The sequence below is a fragment of the Nannobrachium achirus genome (assembly GCF_963921795.1).
Source record: "Nannobrachium achirus genome assembly, chromosome: 18".
NCBI lineage: Eukaryota > Metazoa > Chordata > Actinopteri > Myctophiformes > Myctophidae > Nannobrachium > Nannobrachium achirus.
In genome coordinates, this window is record NC_137825.1 from 2343966 (window position 1) to 2371341 (window position 27376).

General features: G+C 41.8%; 1 protein-coding gene across 2 annotated transcripts in view; it reads right to left on the reverse strand.

Annotated features, from left to right (window-relative positions):
* Positions 1-22337: 22337 nt before the first annotated feature.
* The window catches only part of LOC308303762 (uncharacterized protein), a 33965-nt gene continuing 28926 nt past the window's right edge, over positions 22338-27376 (reverse strand). For both annotated transcript variants that reach the window (XM_080748257.1, XM_080748256.1), the window contains exons 8-9: positions 25386-25577; positions 22338-22714 (exon numbers count right to left, since the gene is read on the reverse strand). In XM_080748257.1, coding sequence (XP_080604383.1) covers positions 22398-22714; positions 25386-25577 — 509 coding nt within the window. In that variant the 3' untranslated portion in view covers positions 22338-22397. The remainder of the gene's footprint in view (positions 22715-25385; positions 25578-27376) is intronic.

The window sequence follows — 27376 nt, forward strand, 5'->3', positions numbered from 1 at the left end:
ACATCTCACAGCTCAACTCCTGATTATCATAAACCACGCAGGACAGAACCACATGCCTCATGGCTTCAGCACAGTTTACAACTTAAAGGAGTAGTTCACCCCCAAAATGACTTTTTTTTCCTATTGATTACTCATGCCATGGAGAGTAGAGTTCAATAATATATTTGGGTTTTTGTCGCATTCCAAAGACAAAAATTTGATTCGAGTAAATCTACCCCCATTGATTTCGGATGTGGGTAAATTTATTGTTATCACATTTTTGTCTTAGGAATGCGACAAAAAACACTAAAAATATTTTTGAACTCTACTCTCCATGGCATGAGTAATCAATAGAAAAAAAAGTCATTTTGGGGGTGAACTACTCCTTTAAGCATTTAGCAGACACTCTTAGACCACAGAGACTTACATTAAGCAAGGAAAAACATCATCCATGAAATGCATAGAAATATCAATCTAGACAAAAGATAACGTAGTCGTAGGTAGACCAAGCACAAAAAAAAGCTTCACATAAAAACCTAAAAAATGCTATCTAGCTTCATGTATGGTTATTGAGGGAAGGGCAGTGTTACAGTAGTGCTATGGGTTTAGGTGGAATCTAGTCTCGCGTAGCCAGACAACTATTCCGCAATCTCCGAATGCTATATAGAGTCTGGAACGGCAGCTCCCGAACGGCGAGTAAAGGAAGTAGCCAGTGCTGCACTGAACTGTAGTCCCATTGGAAACATAACAGAAACACAAAGCTCAGACAAAGTCATTCGAGCGGCCTATTCTTGTTATAGGTGTATAGTTTAAGAAAACGTTTGAAAACATCATGGAGGTAACACCAATAACACCAGAGAAAGACAAAATAATGCCCCCAAAAATATTGAAAGGAGACATTAACGCTTCCAGTAGGACATGTTATTGCTACTGCACCAAGGGAGCGGTTGCGTCACATCTGCTTTATCTCGCACTCATCGTTTCTATTCCGGTTTGCCAGACTGTATGCCGGGAGCATTTGGCCAAATTGCGGAGGCAACAGTCTGGCCTCGCGAGACTATGGTTTAGGTGGAGTCTGAAGAGGTGAGTCTTCAGTCCACTGTGGAAGCTAGAGAGTGAGTCTGTAGTTCTGTTCTGCTGATCTCATAGATTAGATTAGGGTGAAATGCTGCCATCATCTAGCATAGCATCTCTCTCTCTGTCTCACTGTGTGTGTGTGTGTGTGTGTGTGCGTGTGTGCGTGCGTGTGCGTGCGTGTGCGTGTGCGTGTGTGTGCGTGTGCGTGTGTGCGTGTGCGTGTGCGTGTGCGTGTGTGTGTGTGTGCGTGTGTCTCAGCCTCAGGGTGTGTCTATGTCCCGGAACAAGACATTCGACATTCACAGCACCTAGTCATTACCAGGGCGGGGTGTGTGTGTGTGTGTGTGTGTGTGTGTGTGTGTGTGTGTGTGTGTGTGTGTGTGTGTGTGTGTGTGTGTGTGTGTGTGTGTGTGTGTGTGTGTGTGTGTGTGTGTTTGTGAGTGAGTGAGTGAGTGAGTGAGTGAGTGAGTGAGAGTGAGAGTGAGAGAGAGAGAAAGTTGGACCCCAGGGGGTCCTTGAGGGGGATGCAACTAAAAATGTCCAAGAGATTACACTGGGCTACACTGACCCCAAGCTACAAGAATCAGTTGAGAAGAAACCACGTTCATGTTGACTCTGAACTTGAACAATGTGCAGCAAAAACAGCATTGCATTGTATTGCTGGTGTTGGTCCACTGTGTTTTATCAAGTTCAGAGTCAACACAGCCATCTGCCTGGGGATTTTAGAGCACGTTGTGCTTCCGTACACCAACCAGCTTTATGGAGATGATTTATATTAACCAGAAGCACTTGGCACCATGCCCACAGAGCCTAAACTACTAGTAACTGGTGTACTGACCATGGTATTAAACTACTAGTAACTGGTGTACTGACCATGGTATTAAACTACTAGTAACTGGTGTACTGACCATGGTATTACTGGGCTTAACTGAGCAGTCAACTAACCTGACCTGAACCCCACAGAGAATCTGTGTTGTGTTGTCAAGAGGAAGATGAGAGACACCAGACTCAACCACACAGATGAGCTTAAGGCCTCCATCAAAGCAAACCTGGGCTTCCATAACACCTCAGCAGTACCACAGACTGACCACCTTCATGCCATCATAACTATAATATAAATATATTTATAATATAAACCTGGGCTTCCATAACACCTCAGCAGTACCTCAGGCTGACCACCTTCATGCCATTATAACTATAATATAAATATATTTATAATATAAACCTGGGCTTCCATAACACCTCAGCAGTACCACAGGCTGACCACCTTCATGCCATCATAACTATAATATAAATATATTTATAATATAAACCTGGGCTTCCATAACACCTCCGCAGTACCGGCTGACCACCTTCATGCCACGCCTCATCGATGAAGACATTTCTTCAAAGGTATTCTGTACCAAGTACTGAGTTCAGACATTTACATAACCTTTCAGAAGTTTGACGTTTCTGTTATTATAAATCATTTTTTTGAGTGGTCGTGTGTAATAGAGAGAGAGAAGATATTCTAATTTTCTGAGATTGATCTGTAGATCTGCTATTTTCACAATTTCTGCCTCTAATATTTAACAATTTGGCCAAAGTTTAATTTGTCATTTTAGAGGTATTAAAAAGTCCTTAAATTGTCACATTAGGAATGTGCAGATACACTCTATAGGCACCTAAAACGTTATTTCGGTCTGTTTACTGTTAAGTGAGAAAACAATGTTGCACATTAAGTCAATCATCTGGGGACCCCCCCCAAAAAATAATTTGGCCCTGACATCACTGATACTAGACAGTGCCCAAATTTGGAGATGACTTCATGATCTGACATCACTGATACTTATCTGATATACCTGCATGCTGAAACAGTGCCCAGATTTGGAGATGTCTGACATCGGCGGACACCATATATGGGCATAAACGAGTGAAACAGTGCCCAGATTTGGAGATGTCTGACTTCACTGATACATCTTTAAATCCTGCTATCCTACGAGCCGATGCTTTCACCTCAGTACAAAACACAACCACGACTAGTAATCACTGATTCACTGGTTCTCAAAGTGGGGTCCGGGGGCCCTGAAGGGGTCCCTGGACGGAGCTCCAAACGGACCCTCACAGGTGTGACATCTCTCTTGGTAAAAAGAAAACTCATGTTCAGGTCGGGATACCAATTCTAGCCAATCAGGAGAGAGTCAACCTCACATCATCACCAGGCTTTCCACCTCGGAGGAAAGCCTGGTATTGGTTTTAAATGCACCATGTGATCCCCAGTCTAGACTGGTATTGGTTTTAAATGCACCATGTGATCCCCAGTCTAGACTGGTATTGGTTTTAAATGCACCATGTGATCCTCAGTCTAGACTGGTATTGGTTTTAAATGCACCATGTGATCAGATCCCCAGTCTAGACTTGGCCTACACTGGAAAGAAGAAGAAAGAAGCGGTGTCGCTTTGTTTTGGTTCCCCTGCTCGTTTCCCCAATCCCTGTTTAAATGCTAGAGTAGTGTAGGTCTTGTTTAAATGCTAGAGTAGTGTAGGTCTTGTTTAAATGCTAGAGTAGTGTAGGTCCTGTTTAAATGCTAGAGTAGTGAAGGTCTTGTTTAAATGCTAGAGTAGTGAAGGTCTTGTTTAAATGCTAGAGTAGTGAAGGTCTTGTTTAAATGCTAGAGTAGTGAAGGTCTTGTTTAAATGCTAGAGTAGTGAAGGTCTTGTTTAAATGCTAGAGTAGTGAAGGTCTTGTTTAAATGCTAGAGTAGTGAAGGTCTTGTTTAAATGCTAGAGTAGTGAAGGTCTTGTTTAAATGCTAGAGTAGTGAAGGTCTTGTTTAAATGCTAGAGTAGTGAAGGTCTTGTTTAAATGCTAGAGTAGTGAAGGTCTTGTTTAAATGCTAGAGTAGTGAAGGTCTTGTTTAAATGCTAGAGTAGTGAAGGTCTTGTTTAAATGCTAGAGTAGTGAAGGTCTTGTTTAAATGCTAGAGTAGTGAAGGTCTTGTTTAAATGCTAGAGTAGTGAAGGTCTTGTTTAAATGCTAGAGTAGTGAAGGTCTTGTTTAAATGCTAGAGTAGTGAAGGTCTTGTTTAAATGCTAGAGTAGTGAAGGTCTTGTTTAAATGCTAGAGTAGTGAAGGTCTTGTTTAAATGCTAGAGTAGTGAAGGTCTTGTTTAAATGCTAGAGTAGTGAAGGTCTTGTTTAAATGCTAGAGTAGTGAAGGTCTTGTTTAAATGCTAGAGTAGTGAAGGTCTTGTTTAAATGCTAGAGTAGTGAAGGTCTTGTTTAAATGCTAGAGTAGTGAAGGTCTTGTTTAAATGCTAGAGTAGTGAAGGTCTTGTTTAAATGCTAGAGTAGTGAAGGTCTTGTTTAAATGCTAGAGTAGTGAAGGTCTTGTTTAAATGCTAGAGTAGTGAAGGTCTTGTTTAAATGCTAGAGTAGTGAAGGTCTTGTTTAAATGCTAGAGTAGTGAAGGTCTTGTTTAAATGCTAGAGTAGTGAAGGTCTTGTTTAAATGCTAGAGTAGTGAAGGTCTTGTTTAAATGCTAGAGTAGTGAAGGTCTTGTTTAAATGCTAGAGTAGTGAAGGTCTTGTTTAAATGCTAGAGTAGTGTAGGTCTTGCCAGTCGCTATGAGTTGGACTAAAATGATGAAATATACCAAACTAACTTTTTACAAAATAAGCAAAACTACCCTGCATAAAGGGGTTTATTAAGGGTGGACCTAAAATGATGCCCTTGGGCGTGGGAAATGATTTGGGGTTAAAACTGATGACTACAACATGACGTAGGCTGTTTCTGATGACTACAACATGACGTAGGCTGTTTCTGATGACTACAACATGACGTAGGCTGTTTCTGATGACTACAACATGACGTAGGCTGTTTCTGATGACTACAACATGACGTAGGTTGTTTCTGATGACTACAACATGACGTAGGCTGTTTCTGATGACTACAACATGATGTACAGTAGCATGTTTCTGATGACTACAACATGACATAGGCTGTTTCTGATGACTACAACATGACGTAGGCTGTTTCTGATGACTACAACATGACGTAGGCTGTTTCCGATGACTACAACATGACGTAGGCTGTTTCTGATGACTACAACATGACGTAGGCTGTTTCTGATGACTACAACATGATGACTACAACATGACGTAGGCTGTTTCTGATGACTACAACATGACGTAGGCTGTTTCTGATGACTACAACATGATGTACAGTAGCATGTTTCTGATGACTACAACATGACATAGGCTGTTTCTGATGACTACAACATGACGTAGGCTGTTTCTGATGACTACAACATGACGTAGGCTGTTTCCGATGACTACAACATGACGTAGGCTGTTTCCGATGACTACAACATGACGTAGGCTGTTTCTGATGACTACAACATGATGACTACAACATGACGTAGGTTGTTTCTGACGACTACAACATGACGTAGGCTGTTTCTGATGACTACAACATGACGTACAGTAGCATGTTTCTGATGACTACAACATGACGTAGGCTGTTTCTGATGACTACAACATGATGTAGGCTGTTTCTGATGACTACAACATGACTACAACATGACGTAGGCTGTTTCTGATGACTACAACATGACGTAGGCTGTTTCTGATGACTACAACATGACGTAGGCTGTTTCTGATGACTACAACATTTCTGATGACTACAACATGATGACTACAACATGACGTAGGTTGTTTCTGATGACTACAACATGACGTAGGCTGTTTCTGATGACTACAACATGACGTAGGCTGTTTCTGATGACTACAACATGACGTAGGTTGTTTCTGATGACTACAACATGACGTAGGTTGTTTCTGATGACTACAACATGACGTAGGCTGTTTCTGATGACTACAACATGACGTAGGCTGTTTCTGATGACTAAAACATGACGTAGGCTGTTTCTGATGACTACAACATGACGTAGGTTGTTTCTGATGACTAAAACATGACGTAGGTTGTTTCTGATGACTACAACATGACGTAGGCTGTTTCTGATGACTACAACATGACGTAGGCTGTTTCCCGATAAATGGCAGTGATCCTAAGCTAGCAGAGAGTATTCATACAGGATAAACAAGCTAGCAGAGAGTATTCATACAGGATAAACAAGCTAGCAGAGAGTATAGTATAGACTAGAGAGTATATTCATTCATACAGGATAAACAAGTGAAACTGGAAGTGAAGTGACGACAAAGAGAAGTCAGCAGACAGCATTGGAACACTATAAACCTGATACTCTCTCCTGAGTCCTGATTGGCCGAAGATTTCAGGCTACAGGCTAAATGACAGGCTACACATGTTCAGGTGGGATAAATGTGCATCCCACCTGAACATGTGTAGCCTTACTAAAGGACTGAACACACACTCTATACTAGCACTGTTACTGAACACACACTCTATACTAGCACTGTTACTGAACACACGCTCTATACTAGCACTGTTACTGAACACACACTCTATACTAGCACTGTTACTGAACACACACTCTATACTAGCACTGTTACTGAACACACACTCTATACTAGCACTGTTACTGAACACACACTCTATACTAGCACTGTTACTGAACACACACTCTATACTAGCACTGTTACTGAACACACACTCTATACTAGCACTGTTACTGAACACACACTCTATACTAGCACTGTTACTGAACACACACTCTATACTAGCACTGTTACTGAACACACACTCTATACTAGCACTGTTACTGAACACACACTCTATACTAGCACTGTTACTGAACACACACTGTTACTGAACACACACTGTTACTGAACACACACTGTTACTGAACACACACTGTTACTGAACACACACTGTTACTGAACACACACTCTATACTAGCACTGTTACTGAACACACACTATATACTAGCACTGTTACTGAACACACACTCTATACTAGCACTGTTACTGAACACACACTGTTACTGAACACACACTCTATACTAGCACTGTTACTGAACACACACTCTATACTAGCACTGTTACTGAACACACACTCTATACTAGCACTGTTACTGAACACACACTCTATACTAGCACTGTTACTGAACACACACTCTATACTAGCACTGTTACTGAACACACACTCTATACTAGCACTGTTACTGAACACACACTATACCAGTAAGACTCCCTAATCGGGAGATAAGCGACCGTTGGTCGCTTATCTCCACAAATAGGCCAAAAGTTTGTTTTACCAATTATTACACTCTATGTGAACATTTACATCAACAAATCCCAAGTACTATGCAGAACGACCCATTTCAAGTTTTTAATGTACAACAATATTTAGAAAATAGGTCTACAAGCTCACAATGCTACGCATTGTCCTCGTCCCTTATATTCCCATAGGTTATATGGAGATCTCAGTGTTTGTCAGTCCTTGTTCATTTATGCCCATATATGGACATCTCTATATCTACTGTAACAGTCCTTGTCCCTTTATGCCCGGAGATCTCTTAACTGTAAGTCCTTGTCCCTTTTATGCCCATATATGGATATTCCTGATGTCATCAGTATATGAACATATATGGGCTTTCTGATATGCCCATATATGGAGATCTCTTAACTGTAAGCCCTTGTCCCTTTTATGCCCATATATGGATATCCCTGATGTCATCCGTATGTGCCCATATATGGGCTTTCTAATATGCCCATATATGGAGATCTCTTTATGCCCATATATGGATATCCCTGATGTCATCCGTATATGCCCATATATGGGCTTTCTAATATGCCCATATATGGAGATCTCTGTATCTCCATATATGGGTATAAAAGGATACTTCAGGTCTGACATCAGGTTTGTTTATATTGGGTTGCTAGGTTTGACATCACAAACTCCATGGGCCATCTGACCTAGAAATCTATATTTGGGCATAGATGACTCATCGTGACCTCATCATGATTTCAATCGCTATAAAAGGACTCTCAGTGACATACACTCTCCACAGATAAAGCAGTCAACCAGCCTACCAGTCAACCCATTCTTTGATTACTTTGTACAACTAGATTAACTTTTCAATGGCATCCCCACTGGAATTGACCGAAATGTACGACAGACAATGCCGGTCTTATACCAGGAAAGAAGCATTTCTTCGACTCAGACCTTATCGCCAGGGTTGGCTTATAGCAGCTGTCGGTAGATAATGCCGGTCTTATATAAGGGTCATTTGTGTACGGTGTGATTTGCCATGGTTACTCATTGAAGTTGAATCTCCATATATGGAGATAACCTACGCATCACACTAAGTCTGACCTCACCAGCCCATATTTGGGCATGAGCAACTTATGTCTCCATATATGGAGATATGATGACATCACACAGTCCTCAGCCGATGATGTGGCGTGATGTCATACAATACACAAACGAGCCCAGATATGAGCAGGGCAAAGGTGTGACGTGTGACGTGTGACCGACCGACCGACCGACCGACGGACGGACGGACGGACGGACGGCCGGTGGAGGTTTTGATACTAAACTGCGACCTTACGGTTGCAACTAGCACTGTTACTGAACACACACTCTATACTAGCACTGTTACTGAACACACACTCTATACTAGCACTGTTACTGAACACACACTCTATACTAGCACTGTTACTGAACACACACTCTATACTAGCACTGTTACTGAACACACACTCTATACTAGCCTTACTAAAGGACTGGAGAGACTTGGAGACCACTGTTACTGAACACACACTGTTACTGAACACACACTCTATACTAGCACTGTTACTGAACACACACTCTATACTAGCACTGTTACTGAACACACGCTCTATACTAGCACTGTTACTGAACACACGCTCTATACTAGCACTGTTACTGAACACACGCTCTATACTAGCACTGTTACTGAACACACACTCTATACTAGCACTGTTACTGAACACACACTCTATACTAGCACTGTTACTGAACACACACTCTATACTAGCACTGTTACTGAACACACACTCTATACTAGCACTGTTACTGAACACACACTCTATACTAGCACTGTTACTGAACACACACTCTATACTAGCACTGTTACTGAACACACACTCTATACTAGCACTGTTACTGAACACACACTCTATACTAGCACTGTTACTGAACACACACTCTATACTAGCACTGTTACTGAACACACACTATACTAGCACTGTTACTGAACACACACTCTATACTAGCCGTACTAAAGGACTGGAGAGACTTGGAGACCACTGTTACTGAACACACACTCTATACTAGCAGGGGTGTCCAAAAGGTAGATGGTGATCTACCAGTAGATCACCAAGGGTGTGCAGGTAGACCACATGACATATGCCTCTAAAAATATATCATTAAAAAGAATATGTCAATTTGACATCAAGAAGGGCCTGTCAGCTCCCTTCATGGCTTCTAAAGTAGGCAAACCTCCAATGCAATACTTTGTTCAAGAGTCAGTAGCATTACAAAGAACCCCAAAACCTACCACTTCCATACAGAATGGGATGAAGACATTTCCCCCAGTATTTCCCATTTTTATTTCCCCCTTACAGTAAGTGTGTTTGTCTACAATGTAACACCAGTGCTGCTATTCCAAAGCCCCCCTCAGGCCCTCAGCTAAAACATTGTGGATGGGTAGATCATGTTGAGCTGGTCATTTTAAAAGTAGATCTCACGTCAAAAAGGTGTGGGCCCCCCTAATCTATAGCAATGATTACTGTCACAATATAGAGCTATTTAATAACACTGTTATTGAACAAACACTGTTAGCTTAAACTATAATGATGATTAGACATTTTAACAACAATTTTAAGTTAATTGACCCAAAAAATCATCACTCACCACCCACCCAGTGCAATAAATACTTGAGTAAATGTACTTAATTACTTTCCAGATCATGAGTAGGCTATCCTACTAACATCCTTTAATAATTAATATTATTTTTGATAACTTACAGTTGAGTTGATTCAGCATGATGGCTCCATGACGACGGCAGAATAATAATTAATCCTCATTAATCCAAAAACTCATTAAAAATAAATAAAAAAGAGTGTCATTGATCCAATATGAGAGGCAGAGTCTGTCTTCACCTTGTTGTGTCCCAGTGTGTCCTGGCCCGGTTCGGTTCGTTTCGGTTAAGTTCGGGTATTCACCTTGTTGTGTCCCGACCCGGTGTATCCCGTCCTGTCCCGGTACGGTACGGTATCCTACGGTACGGTATGCAGCAGCAGGCCGGTTCCGATACCAATACTGTCCGATACGAGTCGATATTCGGTGATCGATCCCTGGTCGCGGTTTAAAGGTTGTGTTGTAAAGTCATCGTTCATTCAGAACCGCTGCTGTCATCGTCACATGGACGACAGGAACCGTGCGCGTGTGTACAGTATGTGTGTGTGTGCGTGCGTGCGTGCGATAATGTGCTAGTGTGTGTTTTAGTTTCCAATATAGCGTAGGACTGGAACAAAACACCGGCTGACTGCTGTGTGTGTGTGTGTGTGTGTGTGTGTGTGTCAGTCATAGGGTGTTTATTTTTACCTTGTTTGTACATCCCAAGGAGGAGGTGATGGCATTATTCTGTCCATCAGACCTTTTATTGGTTTGTTGTTTCAATTCATCAGATAAAAGACAGATCAGATCTTATTTTCTTATTTTTACTTTTTTTTTTTTTTTTTTTTTCAAAAACGTATTTTCTTTTTTATTGCATTACTCAGTATTATAACATTTCTTATTGACTGTTAGAATGGAAAAATATCTGGAGAAAGAGATTTTTTTATCTGTTATCTGGCCCAGTGGAATGGGCCTTATCCTTATCTTATACTTTGTTGTATTGTATTTCGCTGTAGTTTATTTTTTAATGCAAATGGTAGATAATTAAATTATAAACTGCATGTGAGGCTCCGCTACTGTTATGACCCAAGCAACCAGAGTTGCCAGACTTTGCGAGAGAAATAAGCCACCCAGGCCCAAAATAAGCCCAAAAGAGGTGACTTTAATAATAGAAAATAGTAGGCTATCTAGCTGTGGTCACTTGGACTGCGCGGGCGGGTGTGAATGCGTTTATCGTGGGCTTGTTTATCGTTAAATATAACGATTGCATTCACCACGGCTTCGTAACTCGCGGCCACTCGCGCCTGCGGCGCTCGGGGGCGAAGAGCAGGACCAAGGTCCGCTGGCCTTCGCGCCGCTTGCAATGTCGTGGACAATAACTGTGACATATTTCCATAAAACGAGCGCTCCTTCAAACGAAGTCTCCTACGTTTGGAACAATAGCACCCCCCCCCCCCCCCCCCACACACACACACACACACACACACACACACACACAGGCTTCCTTTTCAGACTGAAACTTCAAAATAAAATAGCCTACCTAAAATAGCCATTTCATTGGGCTCTAACTCGTTCTCCTGCTATACCATCAACATGTGGAATGCCCTTCCACAAGCCTTAAAGGAGAGCAAATCCCTCCTTCAAAATTGGTATGAAAAGTCACCTTCAGGCGGCTGCTACCCACTTTTTTTCTGCCTTTGTATTTGATGTTATGCTTTTTCTGCTTTTGAAATTGATATTAACCTAGATAAAGTACTGTTCCTGTCTTCCAATGTTATATGAGATACATAAAGTGTGATTCCTGTGTAAATTAGCCGTAGGCCTAGTGCACTCAGGGATATCCTTTTAGTTGACCTTGTACCAGTGATTTGTACCGTCATGAAACTATACTTTTTTCTGTTGCAAACTTCTAATACATTCTTCAATCAATCAATCAATTCTTAATGTGAAAAATATGATTTTATTTTGACATTGACATTATTATACACGACTTTGGCTTATAATAAAAAGACCTGGCAACGTCCTGCCTGTGCCTCGCCTCAGGATTAAAGGTATAAATCTACCCTATGAGTTCCTCTGCTGAATCATCCACGCGCCCAGTGCGCGCTCCCGTCACCGACAGAGCAGAGAGCACGCACGCGCCCGTGGGCCAGCTGACGATGACGTCAACGCAAACTTTAACCCGTTCCTGACTGCATGGAGAGGACTTCAGTGGAAAGAATTGCTAAATCATTACTTTTACAAACCCTGAATGATGCTTTGTTTAATGAAAATAACAACAATAATATAAATCATTGTTATTATGTTTCTTCTTTTTCTACTTATTCTTTTATATAAAATCAAGATGTATAATTATTTGCTACATAACGTTATAGCCTATTATAAATCTCTGAAAATGTATGCAGAAATCCTATTTGAAAATGTTTCTCTGATTTGATATGTATTTCATAAATTATGTCTCTGGAGAATTAAAATAAATGCTTGCTGAAGCTATAAAATACAGAACAGAATCATTCTCTGATGCAATCAATGTTCCGGAATTTAAAGCGACACCACAAGTCCATCTTGTGTTTTCGGTTGTACAGTGTTTATCTTGTAGGCCAGGGGTGCCCAAAAGGTAGATGTGATAGATCACCAAGGGTGTGCAGGTAGACCACATGACATGCCTCTAGAAATATATCATTAAAATATAAATATATATATATATATATATATATATATATATATATATATATATATATGTCAATATGACATCAAGAAGGGCCTGTCAGCTCCCTTCATGGCTTCTAAAGTAGGCAAACTTCCAATGCGATACTTTGTTCAAGAGTCAGTAGCATTACAAAGAACCCCAAAACCTACCACTTCCATACAGAATGGGATGAAGACATTTCCCCCAGTATGTCCCATTGTATTTCCCCCTTACAGAAAGTGTGTTTGTCTACAATGTAACACCAGTGCTGCTATTCCAAAGCCCCCCTCAGGCCCTCAGCTAAAACATTTTGGATGGGTAGATCATGTTGAGCTAGTCATTTTAAAAGTAGATCTCACGTTAAAGTGTGTGCACCCCTGTTGTAGGCCTATAGATCAGTGTTTCCCAGACTTCAGATGGAGACCATGTGAGAAATTAGCTTTTAGGGGAATGTTTTTGATGAAGTGCCATGTTTTCTACTGCAGATAGTCAGTGTGTCAACTATAATTTTAATGACAACACATAAAACAATGCTGACAAATTTTGACTGGCAGGGCATTGTTATAATGACCATTACCTTAGAGCAGGGCTCTTCAACGTCTTCAGCCCAGGGACCCCTTAGTTGAGAGAGAGATGAAGCAGGGACCCCTTAGTAGAGAGAGAGATGAAGCAGGGACCCACCTGTTCATAGATTCCATATAGTTTCATTGTTTGACAGCACAATCATCAGTGTATTTTGGATTCATGTCAATGTGTGTTTTCAGATATTTAACCACAAAACCTCTTTGCCAAACATAGCAGATCTACAAGCTCACAACGCCCTGCAGTGCGAGGCATTGTGAGCTTGTAGATCGGCAATTTTTTGGCTAAAGTTCTCAAAATATGGACTTTAGGGTTCAAGTGGTTAATATAAAAAAAAGAGAAAAAAAAAAGGTTTCTATCGCACAAAGATTTGGAGGACCCCCTGTAGTAACTCTGAGGACCCCCTGTTGAAGACCCCTGCTTTAGACTCAGCACCAATCAGAGTTCTAATGAATGTAGAATTATGTGCAGGAATCAGGATGTAATAGGTTGTAAATTAGGTGACTTCATTTAATAAAATAAATAAAAATAATAATAATAAAATAGAAATCCTCTCTCACCCTCATGCCAGTGTGCCAGTGATCACCTTCCCCTGTGCCAATGCTGGCACCGTGCCTTAGGCTGCCTAGCACTGGTGTACACAGTAGACCAGGGGTTTTCAAAGTGGTTGACGGGGCACCCTGGGGTGCTGTGACGGCAGTCCAGGGGTGCCGCGAGATAATTTGATAATATTTGATATTTCTTTGGACATTTAAAAATATATTTAGTATCATTTTAAGTACAAAGTTCTAACCAAAATGGCTATTATATCGCTTTCCTCGCAACATAATCGCTAAGATATGCTATAAATATAAGGTGCTGGGAGTGAAAATTAGGAATATAATAATGTAGGGGTGCCTCGGAAAAAAAAAATATATATATTTATAGGGGTGCCCCGAGCCAAACACGTTTGGGAACCCCTGCACTAGACTACAGGACAGTGCATTCTTTCATGTGACCACTAGGCGGCAGTGAATGTCCAGGTTTCTCTGATGTAGACCAGGGCTTTCCAAACACTCAGATGATTATCTTAATTAATGTTGCAACATTGTTTTCAAACCAACATAACATACAGTATGAGTGCATGCAGGGCATGTGCACAATTATGAAGAGAACATTCCAGCATCTTTTTAAAACCTAAAATGAAAAGGAAATAAAACAATGTAAATAATAAAGACCATTGCTGCATCAAAAGTATTCAACTATAATATTAAAACTGGCCATGTGGGGGAAAACGCAGGCGGTTGCTCTGTTGCCTCACAGCTAGAAGGTCCTGGGTTCGATGCCCACTGGGGACACTTGTCCGTTGCTCTCCCCAGGTTGGCAGAGAGACAGTAGCACCCAGGATTACTTTAGACCAGTTGTTCAAACTTTGAAACATGAAGGTTTCCCCTTAACTTTGACAGTGTACAAATGGAACCAAATGGACCTGTTGGGGTCCACTTGGTTCCATTTGTACACTGTCAAAGTTACAGGCTTGTAAGGGTTCATTTAGACCCCCCTGAAATCCACTGAAAAACCACTGGATTGACATTTAGTGACAATTGACCCTGGGTGAAAAAAACATAATGGGGTAAAACTTTAAGAGAAAAGGTTGTCAAATAGAAAGGAAGAGGCATTTATTTCTGAAAAGAAATCATTTCAGGCAATAATTTCACAAAACCAACATGTTTTTCCGGAACTTTAGATGACAATGTGGGTCTGCAGAATGCATGTCAATTTGGGGGTCCTTCCGTCCTTGACATGAAAATGTTTAGAACCACTGCTTTAGACTAGTTTTCAACAGGTCTGAAAATTGCTTCCCAACCCAAACAGAACCGGTTGAGTTGAAGCCCAAGCCACATACACATATTTTTCTGCATACTTTGTGTGCGATGAATCCCTGTTTAATAAAATACATTAAACAAATACATAATGTAAAACAAAGCGGAACTTTTCAATTATTTTAATATTTGGCAATGTAAACATAAGCAATGTATGTTTTATTTCTCATGCCAATAAAGCTCAATTGAATTGATATTCTACTTTTTTGAATGCGCCTGTAAATCTATCATTACCAAATCCATCATTATCATTATCATTACCATCGTGTAATTCTACTTAGAGACAGACTTGAACCTGGCGTTCCCTCCTCTTATGTTAAAGGACCATTTCACCACTTTTCAACCTATCTTCATAAAATAACATCATTTATTTCTAGTTGGTCTGCGTCCCATAGGAGGGCTGTGGGCGGGTCAGAAACCTGTCTACCAGTGACATCATCGATGGAGAATCCAAGCTAATTGAAACTGCAGGCTTTCTATTACTGAAAAAGGATAACAAGATTGTTAAAAACATTTAGATTTCTATTATTGCTTCCAATGCAACAGGGGGTCCTCAGAGTTACTACAGGGGGTCCTCCAAATCTTTGTGTGATAGAAAATTGTTTTTTTCTCCCTTTTTTATATTCACCACTTGAACCCTATAGTGTCCATATTCTGAGAACTTTAGCCAAAAATAGCTGATCTACAAGCTCACAACGCCTCGCACTGTGAGGCGTTGTGAGCTTGTAGATCTGCTATTTTCAGCAAAGAGCTTTGGTGTAGAGGGGAAAAAGAGCAGACTGAGTACAGAGTGAAAGGTCAAGTTTATTAAGTATTGACGGTTCAAGTGGTTAAATATCTGAAAACACAAATTAACATGAATCCAAAATATACTGCTGTCAAACAATGAAACTATATGTAATCTATGAACAGGTTGTGGGGGTCCCTGCTTCATCTCTCTCTCAACTAAGGGGTCCCTGCTTCATCTCTCTCTCAACTAAGGGGTCCCTGCTTCATCTCTCTCTCAACTAAGGGGTCCCTGCTTCATCTCTCTCTCAACTAAGGGGTCCCTGCTTCATCTCTCTCTCAACTAAGGGGTCCCTGCTTCATCTCTCTCTCAACTAAGGGGTCCCTGCTTCATCTCTCTCTCAACTAAGGGGTCCCTGCTTCATCTCTCTCTCTCAACTAAGGGGTCCTTGGCCTGAAAACGTTGAAGACCCCTGGAGTAGGAGAAACAGTCCTGTTGTATCATGAACATCATATCTATAGTAGGGTGAAAAGAGGTGAAATGGTCCTTTAACATCATATCTATATGAAGATACTGTAGGGTGAAAAGAGGTGAAATGGTCCTTTAACATCATATCTATATGAAGATACTGTAGGGTGAAAAGAGGTGAAATGGTCCTTTAACATGAGAGGAGGGGACAGCTTAACAGCTCCAGTTCAAGTCTGTCGCCAAAATAGAAATCTAAATGTTTTTAAAAGATCACAAATAAACTGCCTAGCGACGTGCGAGGCGTTGGGATGGAGATCGGTCACGACTCCAATAAAAAAACACACTTTCTTTTCCTATATTTAAAAAATATGTTAAAAAAACAAATAGAGATTAACAATCACTACTGGCCTGTATACTGTTATTTTTTTTTTATTTTTTTTTATATAAAGTAAACATGTAAACGTTCTATTGATTCAGCTGTTTTGTATAAGACAAGTCAATAAACCACAAAGAGCCTTTTGTTTATACAAGTGTCTTTATTCACCAACTGGCAACAATGAGCGAGCCTCGTTAACCCTTTCTGCTGGGTTAACAAGCCTCGTTAACCCTTTCTGCTGGGTTAACGAGCCTCGTTAACCCTTTCTGCTGGGTTAACGAGGCTCAGCCGTACGTTCATAATTAGCAAACATTCAGTTTACCCTAGAATACCGCCGCCGTGCCGCGTTCACCCAACGCACTCTTTTTTATTATTTTAATAAAGCGCGTCGTTCGCGCACAACACCGAGGCCTATGTCACTGGACTGTAAAATCCTAAAGTGTGGTTGTAAGTGTGTGTGTGTGTGTGTGTGTGTGTGTGTGTGTGTGTGTGTGTGTGTGGTTGTATGTGTGCGTGTGGTTGTGTATGTGTGTGCGTTTGATAACTAATAACTAGCGTGCACCGGGGTCCCTCTTAACTACCGTTACGTCACTGCACTTTTAATTTTGTATTTTTTTTTTTTTTTCAACAGTGGTTCTCAAGGTGCGTTCCGGGGACCCCCAAGCCAGGGGGTCCTTGAGGTGGGGGTCCCCGGTTCAATGACAGATAGTACAGGAACCAAATGGACCCGTCCAGCTCTGTAACTCTGAGTTTAGGGCCAATAAATAGCAGAGTGGAGCCTGGAGCGATGCCAGAGCTAACAGGAGTGTAAGATTATAAATAACTGATGCTTTGACACAATATTCTGTCAAAAAGTGCAAACGTTTTGTTTTTAACTGATTTGCTAAATAGAAATAATATTTATATTTAACCACTTTAAGCCAATCTATAAGCTCACAACTTGAGCTCATATATCTGGAAGTTCTGGATTTTTCTTAATGTTTTTCATATATATATTTTTTAACTTCCGACATGGTTTTTCTATAACGTCCAACCAGGTTGAAAGGGGTTCAAATCGGGTGCAGAATTAATCTGACTTGCGTCAGATGGTGGCAGTAGTGCGTAGGCTACCGCTCTACTTTACCATCTGAGATCTCTCGGGGGGGAGTTGATAACACTCGTAAAGCCCCGCGCCGGACCAATCAGCGGCAGCTACGGGCGGGCTCTGAGCAGCTCTGAGCCAAAAGAGTCTGATTGCAGACCACGTGGAAACCCAGGAGGCGGAGTCTGGGTGTAACGTCATGCAGACAGGCCAATATGAGTGGTTGGAGTTGGCACTCCCAGACTGTGATAGAGAGACAGCCACATCCAATCACCTGCTAAAGAATTTCAAAAAATGGCCCGCCCCTTACATCGAGTCTGCCCGAGAGAGCCCAGATGTAAGGCAGAGCGTTACGCACTGCTGCAACTATCTGGCGCAGTCAGGTTAGTGCAGAATCACAGATACTGATGTCATACTGATGTCATACTGATGTCGTTAACAATTATGATTGGTTAATACATCGGACACGCCCATAAAAGGATCCCTGGCTGATAAGCCTTATATGTGTCTTAATACAGTATAATTGCCCTCTAGAACCAAAATTAAAAACAAAAACGCCTTAAATTTTGAATTTATTTTAGAAATAGGTCTTTCTCTCAATAGAGACCGCTCCCGTCGCAGCCCCGACATTCATAGAATCGGGTCAAAACATCTCGAATCCTCGACACATCCGACCGTGAGCGGAGGGATTTTACGCTAAATCGCTTATTTGTAATTGTTCGATGATTCCTTTTCTTGTTTACATGCTGGTACATGCATTCCATCAACTTGAAACAGGAGTTGTTGTTGTAAAAGACAAACCATTTCTAAAATAAACACAATATTTAAGGTGATTTTTTATTTGCTATAGGGTTAATTATGATGTATTAGGGAATAAAAAGGGTTCTATATTGGCCAGGGATTCTTTTTGAGGGCTTTGAGAAGCACATGGAAAGGTTTAAATTTAACCCCAACGTCAGCGTTGAGACGAGCATCAGTTTAGGAACAGCATTCAAACCAAAACAACGATAATATCAACCAGTTTTTATATTTTCATTTTTTTTCCACATTCACACATTAATGAAACGTCTAGTTTAAAACAAACTGAAAAAAAGAAAAAACACACAAGAAATAAAATAAAATAATAATCTCAGACAAAAACGCATCGGTTTTACACAGAATAAAAGCTCAACATTTTAAGCCTCAAATGAAATTACACTACAAAACAATAAAAGTTCAACAATGTTTTTTTTTTTTTTGAAGAATGTTTCGTTTGTTTTGTTCTTTCTTAAAGCGATAACCTGACAAATAAAAACAAAAATAATAACTACTAAAAAAAGGTATAGGTGTTGAAACGTGTCTGTGGGTTATGTTATAGTAAATGATTATAAAACGATAATAAAAAGTGAAATAAATCATTTCGATGCAGAATTACAGGATATTGGAGAAGAAAAGAAAAATGATGATAACACTTTTTTTTTAATCAATATTCTTTTTTTCTTTTTCTTTTTTTTTAAGTACGAGACGAATAAATAAGGACAGTCGTTCCGCCGGGCTGTCGTCTTAACCAATAGAAACCCAGCAAAGTTAATTATTATTCAGATTTGTGGCGCTTTTCCAACACATGTAACGATGCTCAACGTGTGGGGCGAGGACCAACCGGGGTTCCAAATGGACCCTTACAGCTCTGTAACTCTGAGAGTGTACAAATGGAACCAAATGGACCCTTACAGGTCTGTGACTCTGAGAGTGTACACATGGAACCAAATGGACCCTTACAGCTCTGTGACTCTGAGAGTGTACAAATGGAACCAAATGGACCCTTACAGCTCTGTAACTCTGAGAGTGTACACATGGAACCAAATGGACCCTTACAGCTCTGTAACTCTGAGAGTGTACACATGGAACCAAATGGACCCTTACAGCTCTGTAACTCTGAGAGTGTACAAATGGAACCAAATGGACCCTTACAGCTCTGTAACTCTGAGAATGTACAAATGGAACCAAATGGACCCTTACAGCTCTGTAACTCTGAGAGTGTACAAATGGAACCAAATGGACCCTTACAGCTCTGTAACTCTGAGAGTGTACACATGGAACCAAATGGACCCTTACAGCTCTGTGACTCTGAGAGTGTACACATGGAACCAAATGGACCCTTACAGCTCTGTAACTCTGAGAGTGTACAAATGGAACCAAATAGACCCTTACAGCTCTGTAACTCTGAGAGTGTACACATGGAACCAAATGGACCCTTACATATGGTTGTTCCCAGAGCCAAAGATATGGTGTCAAATGGGGTCCCGCTATCAAAACGGGGGTCCGGTTTAATCACTGAAATAAACTAAACTGAGACCCCTCCACAAAATACACTGTGAAATTGTCAGTGTTAATTTAACTCTGAGATCACAGTTATTGAACCTTTGGTTCCATTTGTACACTCAGAGTTACAGACCTGTAGCGGGTCCGTTTTGGACCCCTGGCGGGTCCCCAAACCACCCGTAGAGATCCAGCGCTCTACAACACTCGCCTCACCCCCCCCCCCCCCCCCCCCCCCACACAAACTGCAGCCCCCAGTAGCAACCCCCCCCTAAACAACGCTAAAGTTACAGCTAATGCTAATAGCTAATATCGCCAATGACCTATTTATCCTGTACAGTTAAATACAAATAAAATAAAATAAAAGGTTATCTTAGGTATAAACGGGCCATGCAGTCGTTCAGCGTTGATATGAATCGTACTTTTTCTTTACGACGTCTGCGTTTAAAAGAGTGTGTAGCGGTTTAGCGCTGTAGCGTTTTAGCGTCCATGCAGTTCTAGGGGAGTTCCTACTGACGCCGTTCTCTCCGACCAATGAGCAGTCTGCTGCCATTCTCTCTGGCCAATCAGCACTCTGCTGCCATTCTCTCTGGCCAATGAGAAGTCTGCTACCTTTTCAAATCACCTTCTGATTGGACCGGGCAAATACATATCGTCGGGCAGAAACAGTGCATCTCCAAGTTTCACTTTTTTATGTTTTCTTTTTTTCCTCCGCAAAAGTAGAGAAAACAGCCGATCTACAAGAACACAAGGCCTCACAATGCGAGGCATTGTATGCTTGTAGATCTGCTGTTTTCACTATTTTAAAAAGTTTATTTTTAAATAATAACACAAATGAAGGTTTTGGACCTAATAAGGTTTCTACCCGACAACGACGATATATATATATATATTTATATATATTTATGCGTTAAGGATGAGGATCTAATGTACCGTTATCGTGGCCAAAATAATCACAATTGAAGATTATTACTGCGATAAAAAATGCTTAAAAATGAAGTTTTTTGTTTTTGCTTGTTTTTTCTTTTTTTTTTATCCACTTGAACCCAAGCGTCATTCTTGGCATTGGCCAATAATTGCAGATCTACAAGATCTACAGATCTACAGATCTACAAGGCGCTGTGAGCTTGTAGATAAATGCAGATCTACAAGGCGCTGTGAGCTTGTAGATAAATGCAGATCTACAAGGCGCTGTGAGCTTGTAGATAAATGCAGATCTACAAGGCGCTGTGAGCTTGTAGATAAATGCAGATCTACAAGGCGCTGTGAGCTTGTAGATAAATGCAGATCTACAAGGCGCTGTGAGCTTGTAGATAAATGCTACAATGATATAGGATTATTTTTCAATCGCGATAAACGATATTGATTATTATCGCTACGATCCCTGATCAATACTCTACATCCAGATCATGATAAGGGACTCGCTATCATTGGGTTTATGGACCAATCAAGCTCCAACAGATCTCCAAATACCATGACTTTACTGTAAGTCCCTTTCTCAATAATAACTTTACATTTACATGACTGAAGACGTTTAATATATTCATAATAGAATTAGATGATTTTTTTAAGCAATTTCTTTTGTTCAGTTTTATTTTACATTCTATTATAATTTGTGCGTTGATTTGGCGTCAGTTTTTCATGCATACGTGCTATAAAGACATGTTTTGCAGGAAAAAAATGTTTTTTAATAAAAAGTTTTTTTTTAAATACTTTCACAAAAAAAAATCTAGCCAATCTACAAGCTCACGTAGGTGTTTAATATGTAGCTATATTATTATTTGACCCAACCTGACCTTTTATGAATCGCCTCAAATCACTTGGAAACCCAACGAAGGTGATACCGGAAAAAAGTATCAGATTACTCATTTACAGCGATACAAATATCAGATTACTCATTTACAGCGATACAAATATCAGATTACCGTTTTATAGCGATAAAAAACCAGCAGTACTTTGGACCAAAGTAAAAGGCGAGAGCAGCGGAGTGGTCACATGGTGGAAAAGAGCCAATCGTTGCACTGCTTCTCAACATAGGGCCCGGGGACCTTCCAGGGGTCTCAAATGGACCCTTACAGCTCTGTAACAATTATTACCTAATCGCCGTTATTTGAGATAACCGCAATTATCGTTTGTTTTCAAAATCATCATAATCAATTCCATGTTGAAATGGCAGCTCTGCAGGCTGAGCTTGTAGATCAGATATTGGGTCCATTTCCAGACACATGCAGTAAGTGTCCCATTCGGACCCTCCCGGCCACCCCCGGACCCACCGTTGAGAAACCAGCGCAACAAACAAAGTCTGTTCATCAAACTCTTTAATCCCCCCTCCCCTCCCCTCCCTCCCCCTTACCTCCCCTAAGTCCGATGACGTAGATTTTCAATTATTTTCCGTTTTTGTTTTCTTTATACATTTACTCTCTCTCTCTCCCGTTGCTCAGGCGTAAACACACTTGTGTATCTTGAGGTTGCGCTTGTCGGAGTACCTCTTGCCGCACTTGTCGCAGATGTACTGCTTGCCGCCGGCGTGCACGTGGCGCTTGTGCGTGCGCAGGTGGCTGCCCTGCGAGAAGGCCTTGCCGCACACGTCGCAGCCGTAGGGTTTCTCTCCGGTGTGGATGCGCACGTGGAGCTTCAGGGAGTTGGCGTTGTTGAAACGCTTCTCGCAGAAGTCGCAGCTGAACGGACGCTCCGCGGAGTGGGTCCGACCGTGGCTGATCAGACTGCTCTGCTGGGAGAAACACTTACCACACTCTGAGAGAGAGAGAGAGAGAGAGAGAGAGAGAGAGAGTTATAGAAACACTTAAAAAAATAGCAGGTATACAAGCGGAGGTTCTCTCTGGGAGTAACAAGGATGGATAGGATCAGGAACGAGTCCATCAGAGGGACAGCACATGTCAGATGTTTGGAGATAAAGCCAGAGAGGCCAGACTCAGATGTTTTGGACATGTACAGAGGAGGGATAGTGAGATGGTTTGGACATGTACAGAGGAGGGATAGTGAGATGTTTTGGACATGTACAGAGGAGGGATAGTGAGATGGTTTGGACATGTACAGAGGAGGGATAGTGAGATGGTTTGGACATGTACAGAGGAGGGACAGTGAGATGGTTTGGACATGTACAGAGGAGGGACAGTGAGATGGTTTGTACATGTACAGAGGAGGGACAGTGAGATGGTTTGGACATGTACAGAGGAGGGACAGTGAGATGGTTTGTACATGTACAGAGGAGGGACAGTGAGATGGTTTGGACATGTACAGAGGAGGGATAGTGAGATGGTTTGGACATGTACAGAGGAGGGACAGTGAGATGGTTAGGACATGTACAGAGGAGGGACAGTGAGATGGTTTGGACATGTACAGAGGAGGGACAGTGAGATGGTTTGGACATGTACAGAGGAGGGACAGTGAGATGGTTTGGACATGTACAGAGGAGGGACAGTGAGATGGTTTGGACATGTACAGAGGAGGGACAGTGAGATGGTTTGGACATGTACAGAGGAGGGACAGTGAGATGGTTTGGACATGTACAGAGGAGGGACAGTGAGATGGTGTGGACATGTACAGAGGAGGGATAGTGAGATGGTTTGGACATGTACAGAGGAGGACAGTGAGATGGACATGTACAGAGGAGGGACAGTGAGATGGTTTGGACATGTACAGAGGAGGGACAGTGAGATGGTTTGGACATGTACAGAGGAGGGACAGTGAGATGGTTTGGACATGTACAGAGGAGGGACAGTGAGATGGTTTGGACATGTACAGAGGAGGACAGTGAGAAGGACATGTACAGAGGAGGACAGTGAGATGGTTTGGACATGTACAGAGGAGGGACAGTGAGATGGTTTGGACATGTACAGAGGAGGGACAGTGAGATGGTTTGGACATGTACAGAGGAGGGACAGTGAGAAGGACATGTACAGAGGAGGGACAGTGAGATGGTTTGGACATGTACAGAGGAGGGACAGTGAGATGGTTTGGACATGTACAGAGGAGGGACAGTGAGATGGACATGTACAGAGGAGGGACAGTGAGATGGTTTGGACATGTACAGAGGAGGGACAGTGAGATGGTTGGACATGTACAGAGGAGGGACAGTGAGTATATGGGTAGAAGGATGCTGAGGTTGGAACTTCCAGGCAGGAGGCCTAGAGGAAGACCAGAGAGGAGATTTATGGATGTTGTGAAAGAGGACATGAAGGTAGTCGCTGTGAGAGAAGAGGAGGCAGAGGACAGGGTGAGATGGAGGCAGATGATTGGCTGTGGCCACCCCTGAAGGGAACAGCCAAGCTCACAGCTTGTAGATCTGCTATTTTTAATAGTTAAAGCATAAACAATCATAGAAACACTGCACATACAAGCACCAAATACCTTGAATCACTGATGCAAAAAAACAACTGCTGTTTGTGCACAACGTTTCCGATATGTGTATCCTGTATGCAGGCATTGACACTAAGGCTTGCCCACCTGCCCCCGGCAGGTAAATAAAACGTTCGGGCAGGTTAAGTTGGCTTTCAAGTTGCCAGACCGGGCAAGTGCTCATTTGAGAGGGGACGTAACAGTCTAAAACAACACAAGATATCTGTCTAAACACCTGAACGTGGCCAGAGCGCTCTGTCTTCTGGTCTGTGGAATGTAAAATAAAAGCACTGTTGTGTTTACCTATAATGTGCTGTCGTCACTGTTGCGACACTTAAAAATATAAAATAGGCATGAACCCGTAGTCATATTCAATCACAGCTATGAACCTGTAGTCATATTCAATCACAGCTATGTAGGTATTTGGATAAAAATGTAGGTATGACATTTATCGCACAGCCCCAGGGGGTAAAAAAAGTGTTAAATTGAGCGTAATTAAAATCTTACGTATCATTTTATAATAGAGGATTTACTTTTCGGGCAAGTGGGCATGACCTTTGGGCAAGTAGAACACGACCTATACTTGCCCGATGGGCAAGTGCCTCTGAGACCTTAGTGTCAACCCCTGCTGTATGTATGCCAACCACTCCTGACAGCAAATGCACAGTTTTTATGGTTTGGTAAAGATTGTCCTCAAAATATTCTGTTTATCAAAGTTTAGTGTAAAACTCCACAGGTTGTAGGAAAAGAAAATGGGATTTTCACTTGAGTCTTGATGCATAAACTATGCTCCGTGACCCAACCAGTGTTGTGAAGCATTCGAAGGGTCTCTCTCTAATATGTTATGTAATGTGTTGACCTGTGCATTTGAAGGGTCTCTCCAGTGTTAATATGCTATGTAAAGTGTTATAACCTTTGCATTCAAAGGGTCTCTCCTGTGTTAATGTTGACATGTGTTATATCCTGTGCATTTGAAGGGTCTCTCCCGTATGTTATGTAAAGTGTTATAACCTTTGCATTTGAAGGGTCTTTCCTGTGTTAATATGTTAATGTAAAGTGTTGTAACCTTTGCATTCGAAGGGTCTCTCCCCGGTGTGAATGCGTTTGTGGATCCTCAGGTTGACCGACTGGCGGAAGGCTTTCCCACAGAGGTCGCAGGCGTAGGGCCGTGCGCCCGTGTGCACCCTCTGGTGGTTCTTCAGGTTCACTGCGTGGCGGAACGCCTTGGGACACACGGTGCACTGGAAGGGTTTCACCCCTGGAGGTACAGAGAAACAACACATGGTCAACTAAAGGGTTTCTCCTGGAGGCACAGAGAAACAACACATGGTCAACTGGAGGGTCTCTCCTGGAGGCACAGAGAAACAACACATGGTCAACTGAATGGTTTCTACATTATTTAGAGAAACAACACATGGTCAACTGGAGGGTTTCTCCTGGAGGCACAGAGAAACAACACATGGTCAACTGAAGGGTCTCTCCTGGAGGCACAGAGAAACACATGGTCAACTGAAGGGTCTCTCCTGGAGGCACAGAGAAACAACACATGGTCAACTGAATGGTTTCTACATTATTTAGAGAAACAACACATGGTCAACTGAAGGGTTTCTCCTGGAGGCACAGAGAAACAACACAATAACATTTTGAGGTATGTTTTTACTTTAATGAGGTATTTCAAATTCTCTTATTCTCTATTACTTCTATTCCACTACATCTAATCTCTGCTTCTCTTCCCATATGGCTTGTTTGGTCAGAACCGTGTGTTTTCTACGGACCATAACTTAACTCATTTAATGCCAGCCTATCACCACTAGAGGGCGCCCAGTGACCAGAGAATAATAGAGATATGCTGGTAATGCATGCCCAAGCCCTGGAGCCACGACTTGCCAGAACACTTTCCTTTGTGCATGTACAGGAAGAGGATGAAGTTAGCTTGAAGTTAGCTATTGGCTACCAAGCATTTTAGATTTAGATTTTCGTCAACTTAGCCATGATTAAACCTTGCACACCTAAAGCGCTCTACAGACGGACAGCGGTTGCCGTCGGGGCTCTCGCTTGGATCTGCGAGGACCGCGCCGCGGTGATACACTAACACACTCGCTCTTTGAGTAAACGCTGCGCGGTATTTCACAAAGATGAACACAATCCATCTCTCACCGCCCGCGTACGCATGCACAAACGAGCACGCTCGCGGGGATTTTCACGGGACTGCGCCCGCTCGCCTCGCCGCCTCTAAACTTCGCTGCGCGGACGAAATAGCCGCCCGCCTCTCATTGAAAATGAATTACTAGCAGGCGGTGACCGCGTACCGTCTGGAATCCCCTTAATGCATGGGAGAAGAAACAGAGAAAATTAGCTCTAAAGATCCTGGATTGCATTGGAGTGGATGGTAAATATCAGCAAATATCGTCCTCTGTAAGCAGAGGACAAAAAAAATGTTTTTGAAAAAAAATTTTTTTTTTGAATTTTTTATTTTATTTATTAAAAAGCCGAACTAGTTCGGGATCGGCACTGTGGGATGCGATAATAAAGCCGAACTAGTTCGGGATTGGCACTCAATGAGTTAAACACAAATAATATTTCTATGCAATTTCTTTTCTCCGCGTGAAAGACAAGACTTTGAACGGCCACAAGACTAGAGCTGCCGCGCGTAGCACACCCACCAAAAATCGGGTAAAAAAGACAGACAGACAGACAGACAGAGACAGACAGATGTGTGTGTGCTAAATACAAAATACAAAAATACAACATCACGATATTCTTCCAAGCTGTATCACGATACACAATCTTATCACGATTCTTTTTCATGTCGGTTTTTATGGTTATTTTTTCAAGTTACTTTACAGTACAACCACCTACAAGGTAACACAAACTAAACTAAAAAGCAGTAACAGACCATTTAGACCAGTGGTCCTCAAAGTGGGGTCCAGGGACTCTCTGGGTTCCTTTTGGGAGGTCTAAATTGGACCTGACAGTATACAAATGAAACTAAATCCATTTGGTTTCAACTGATTTAGACCAAAATGTAGGTTTAAATGAACTCTGCGATGAATCTCT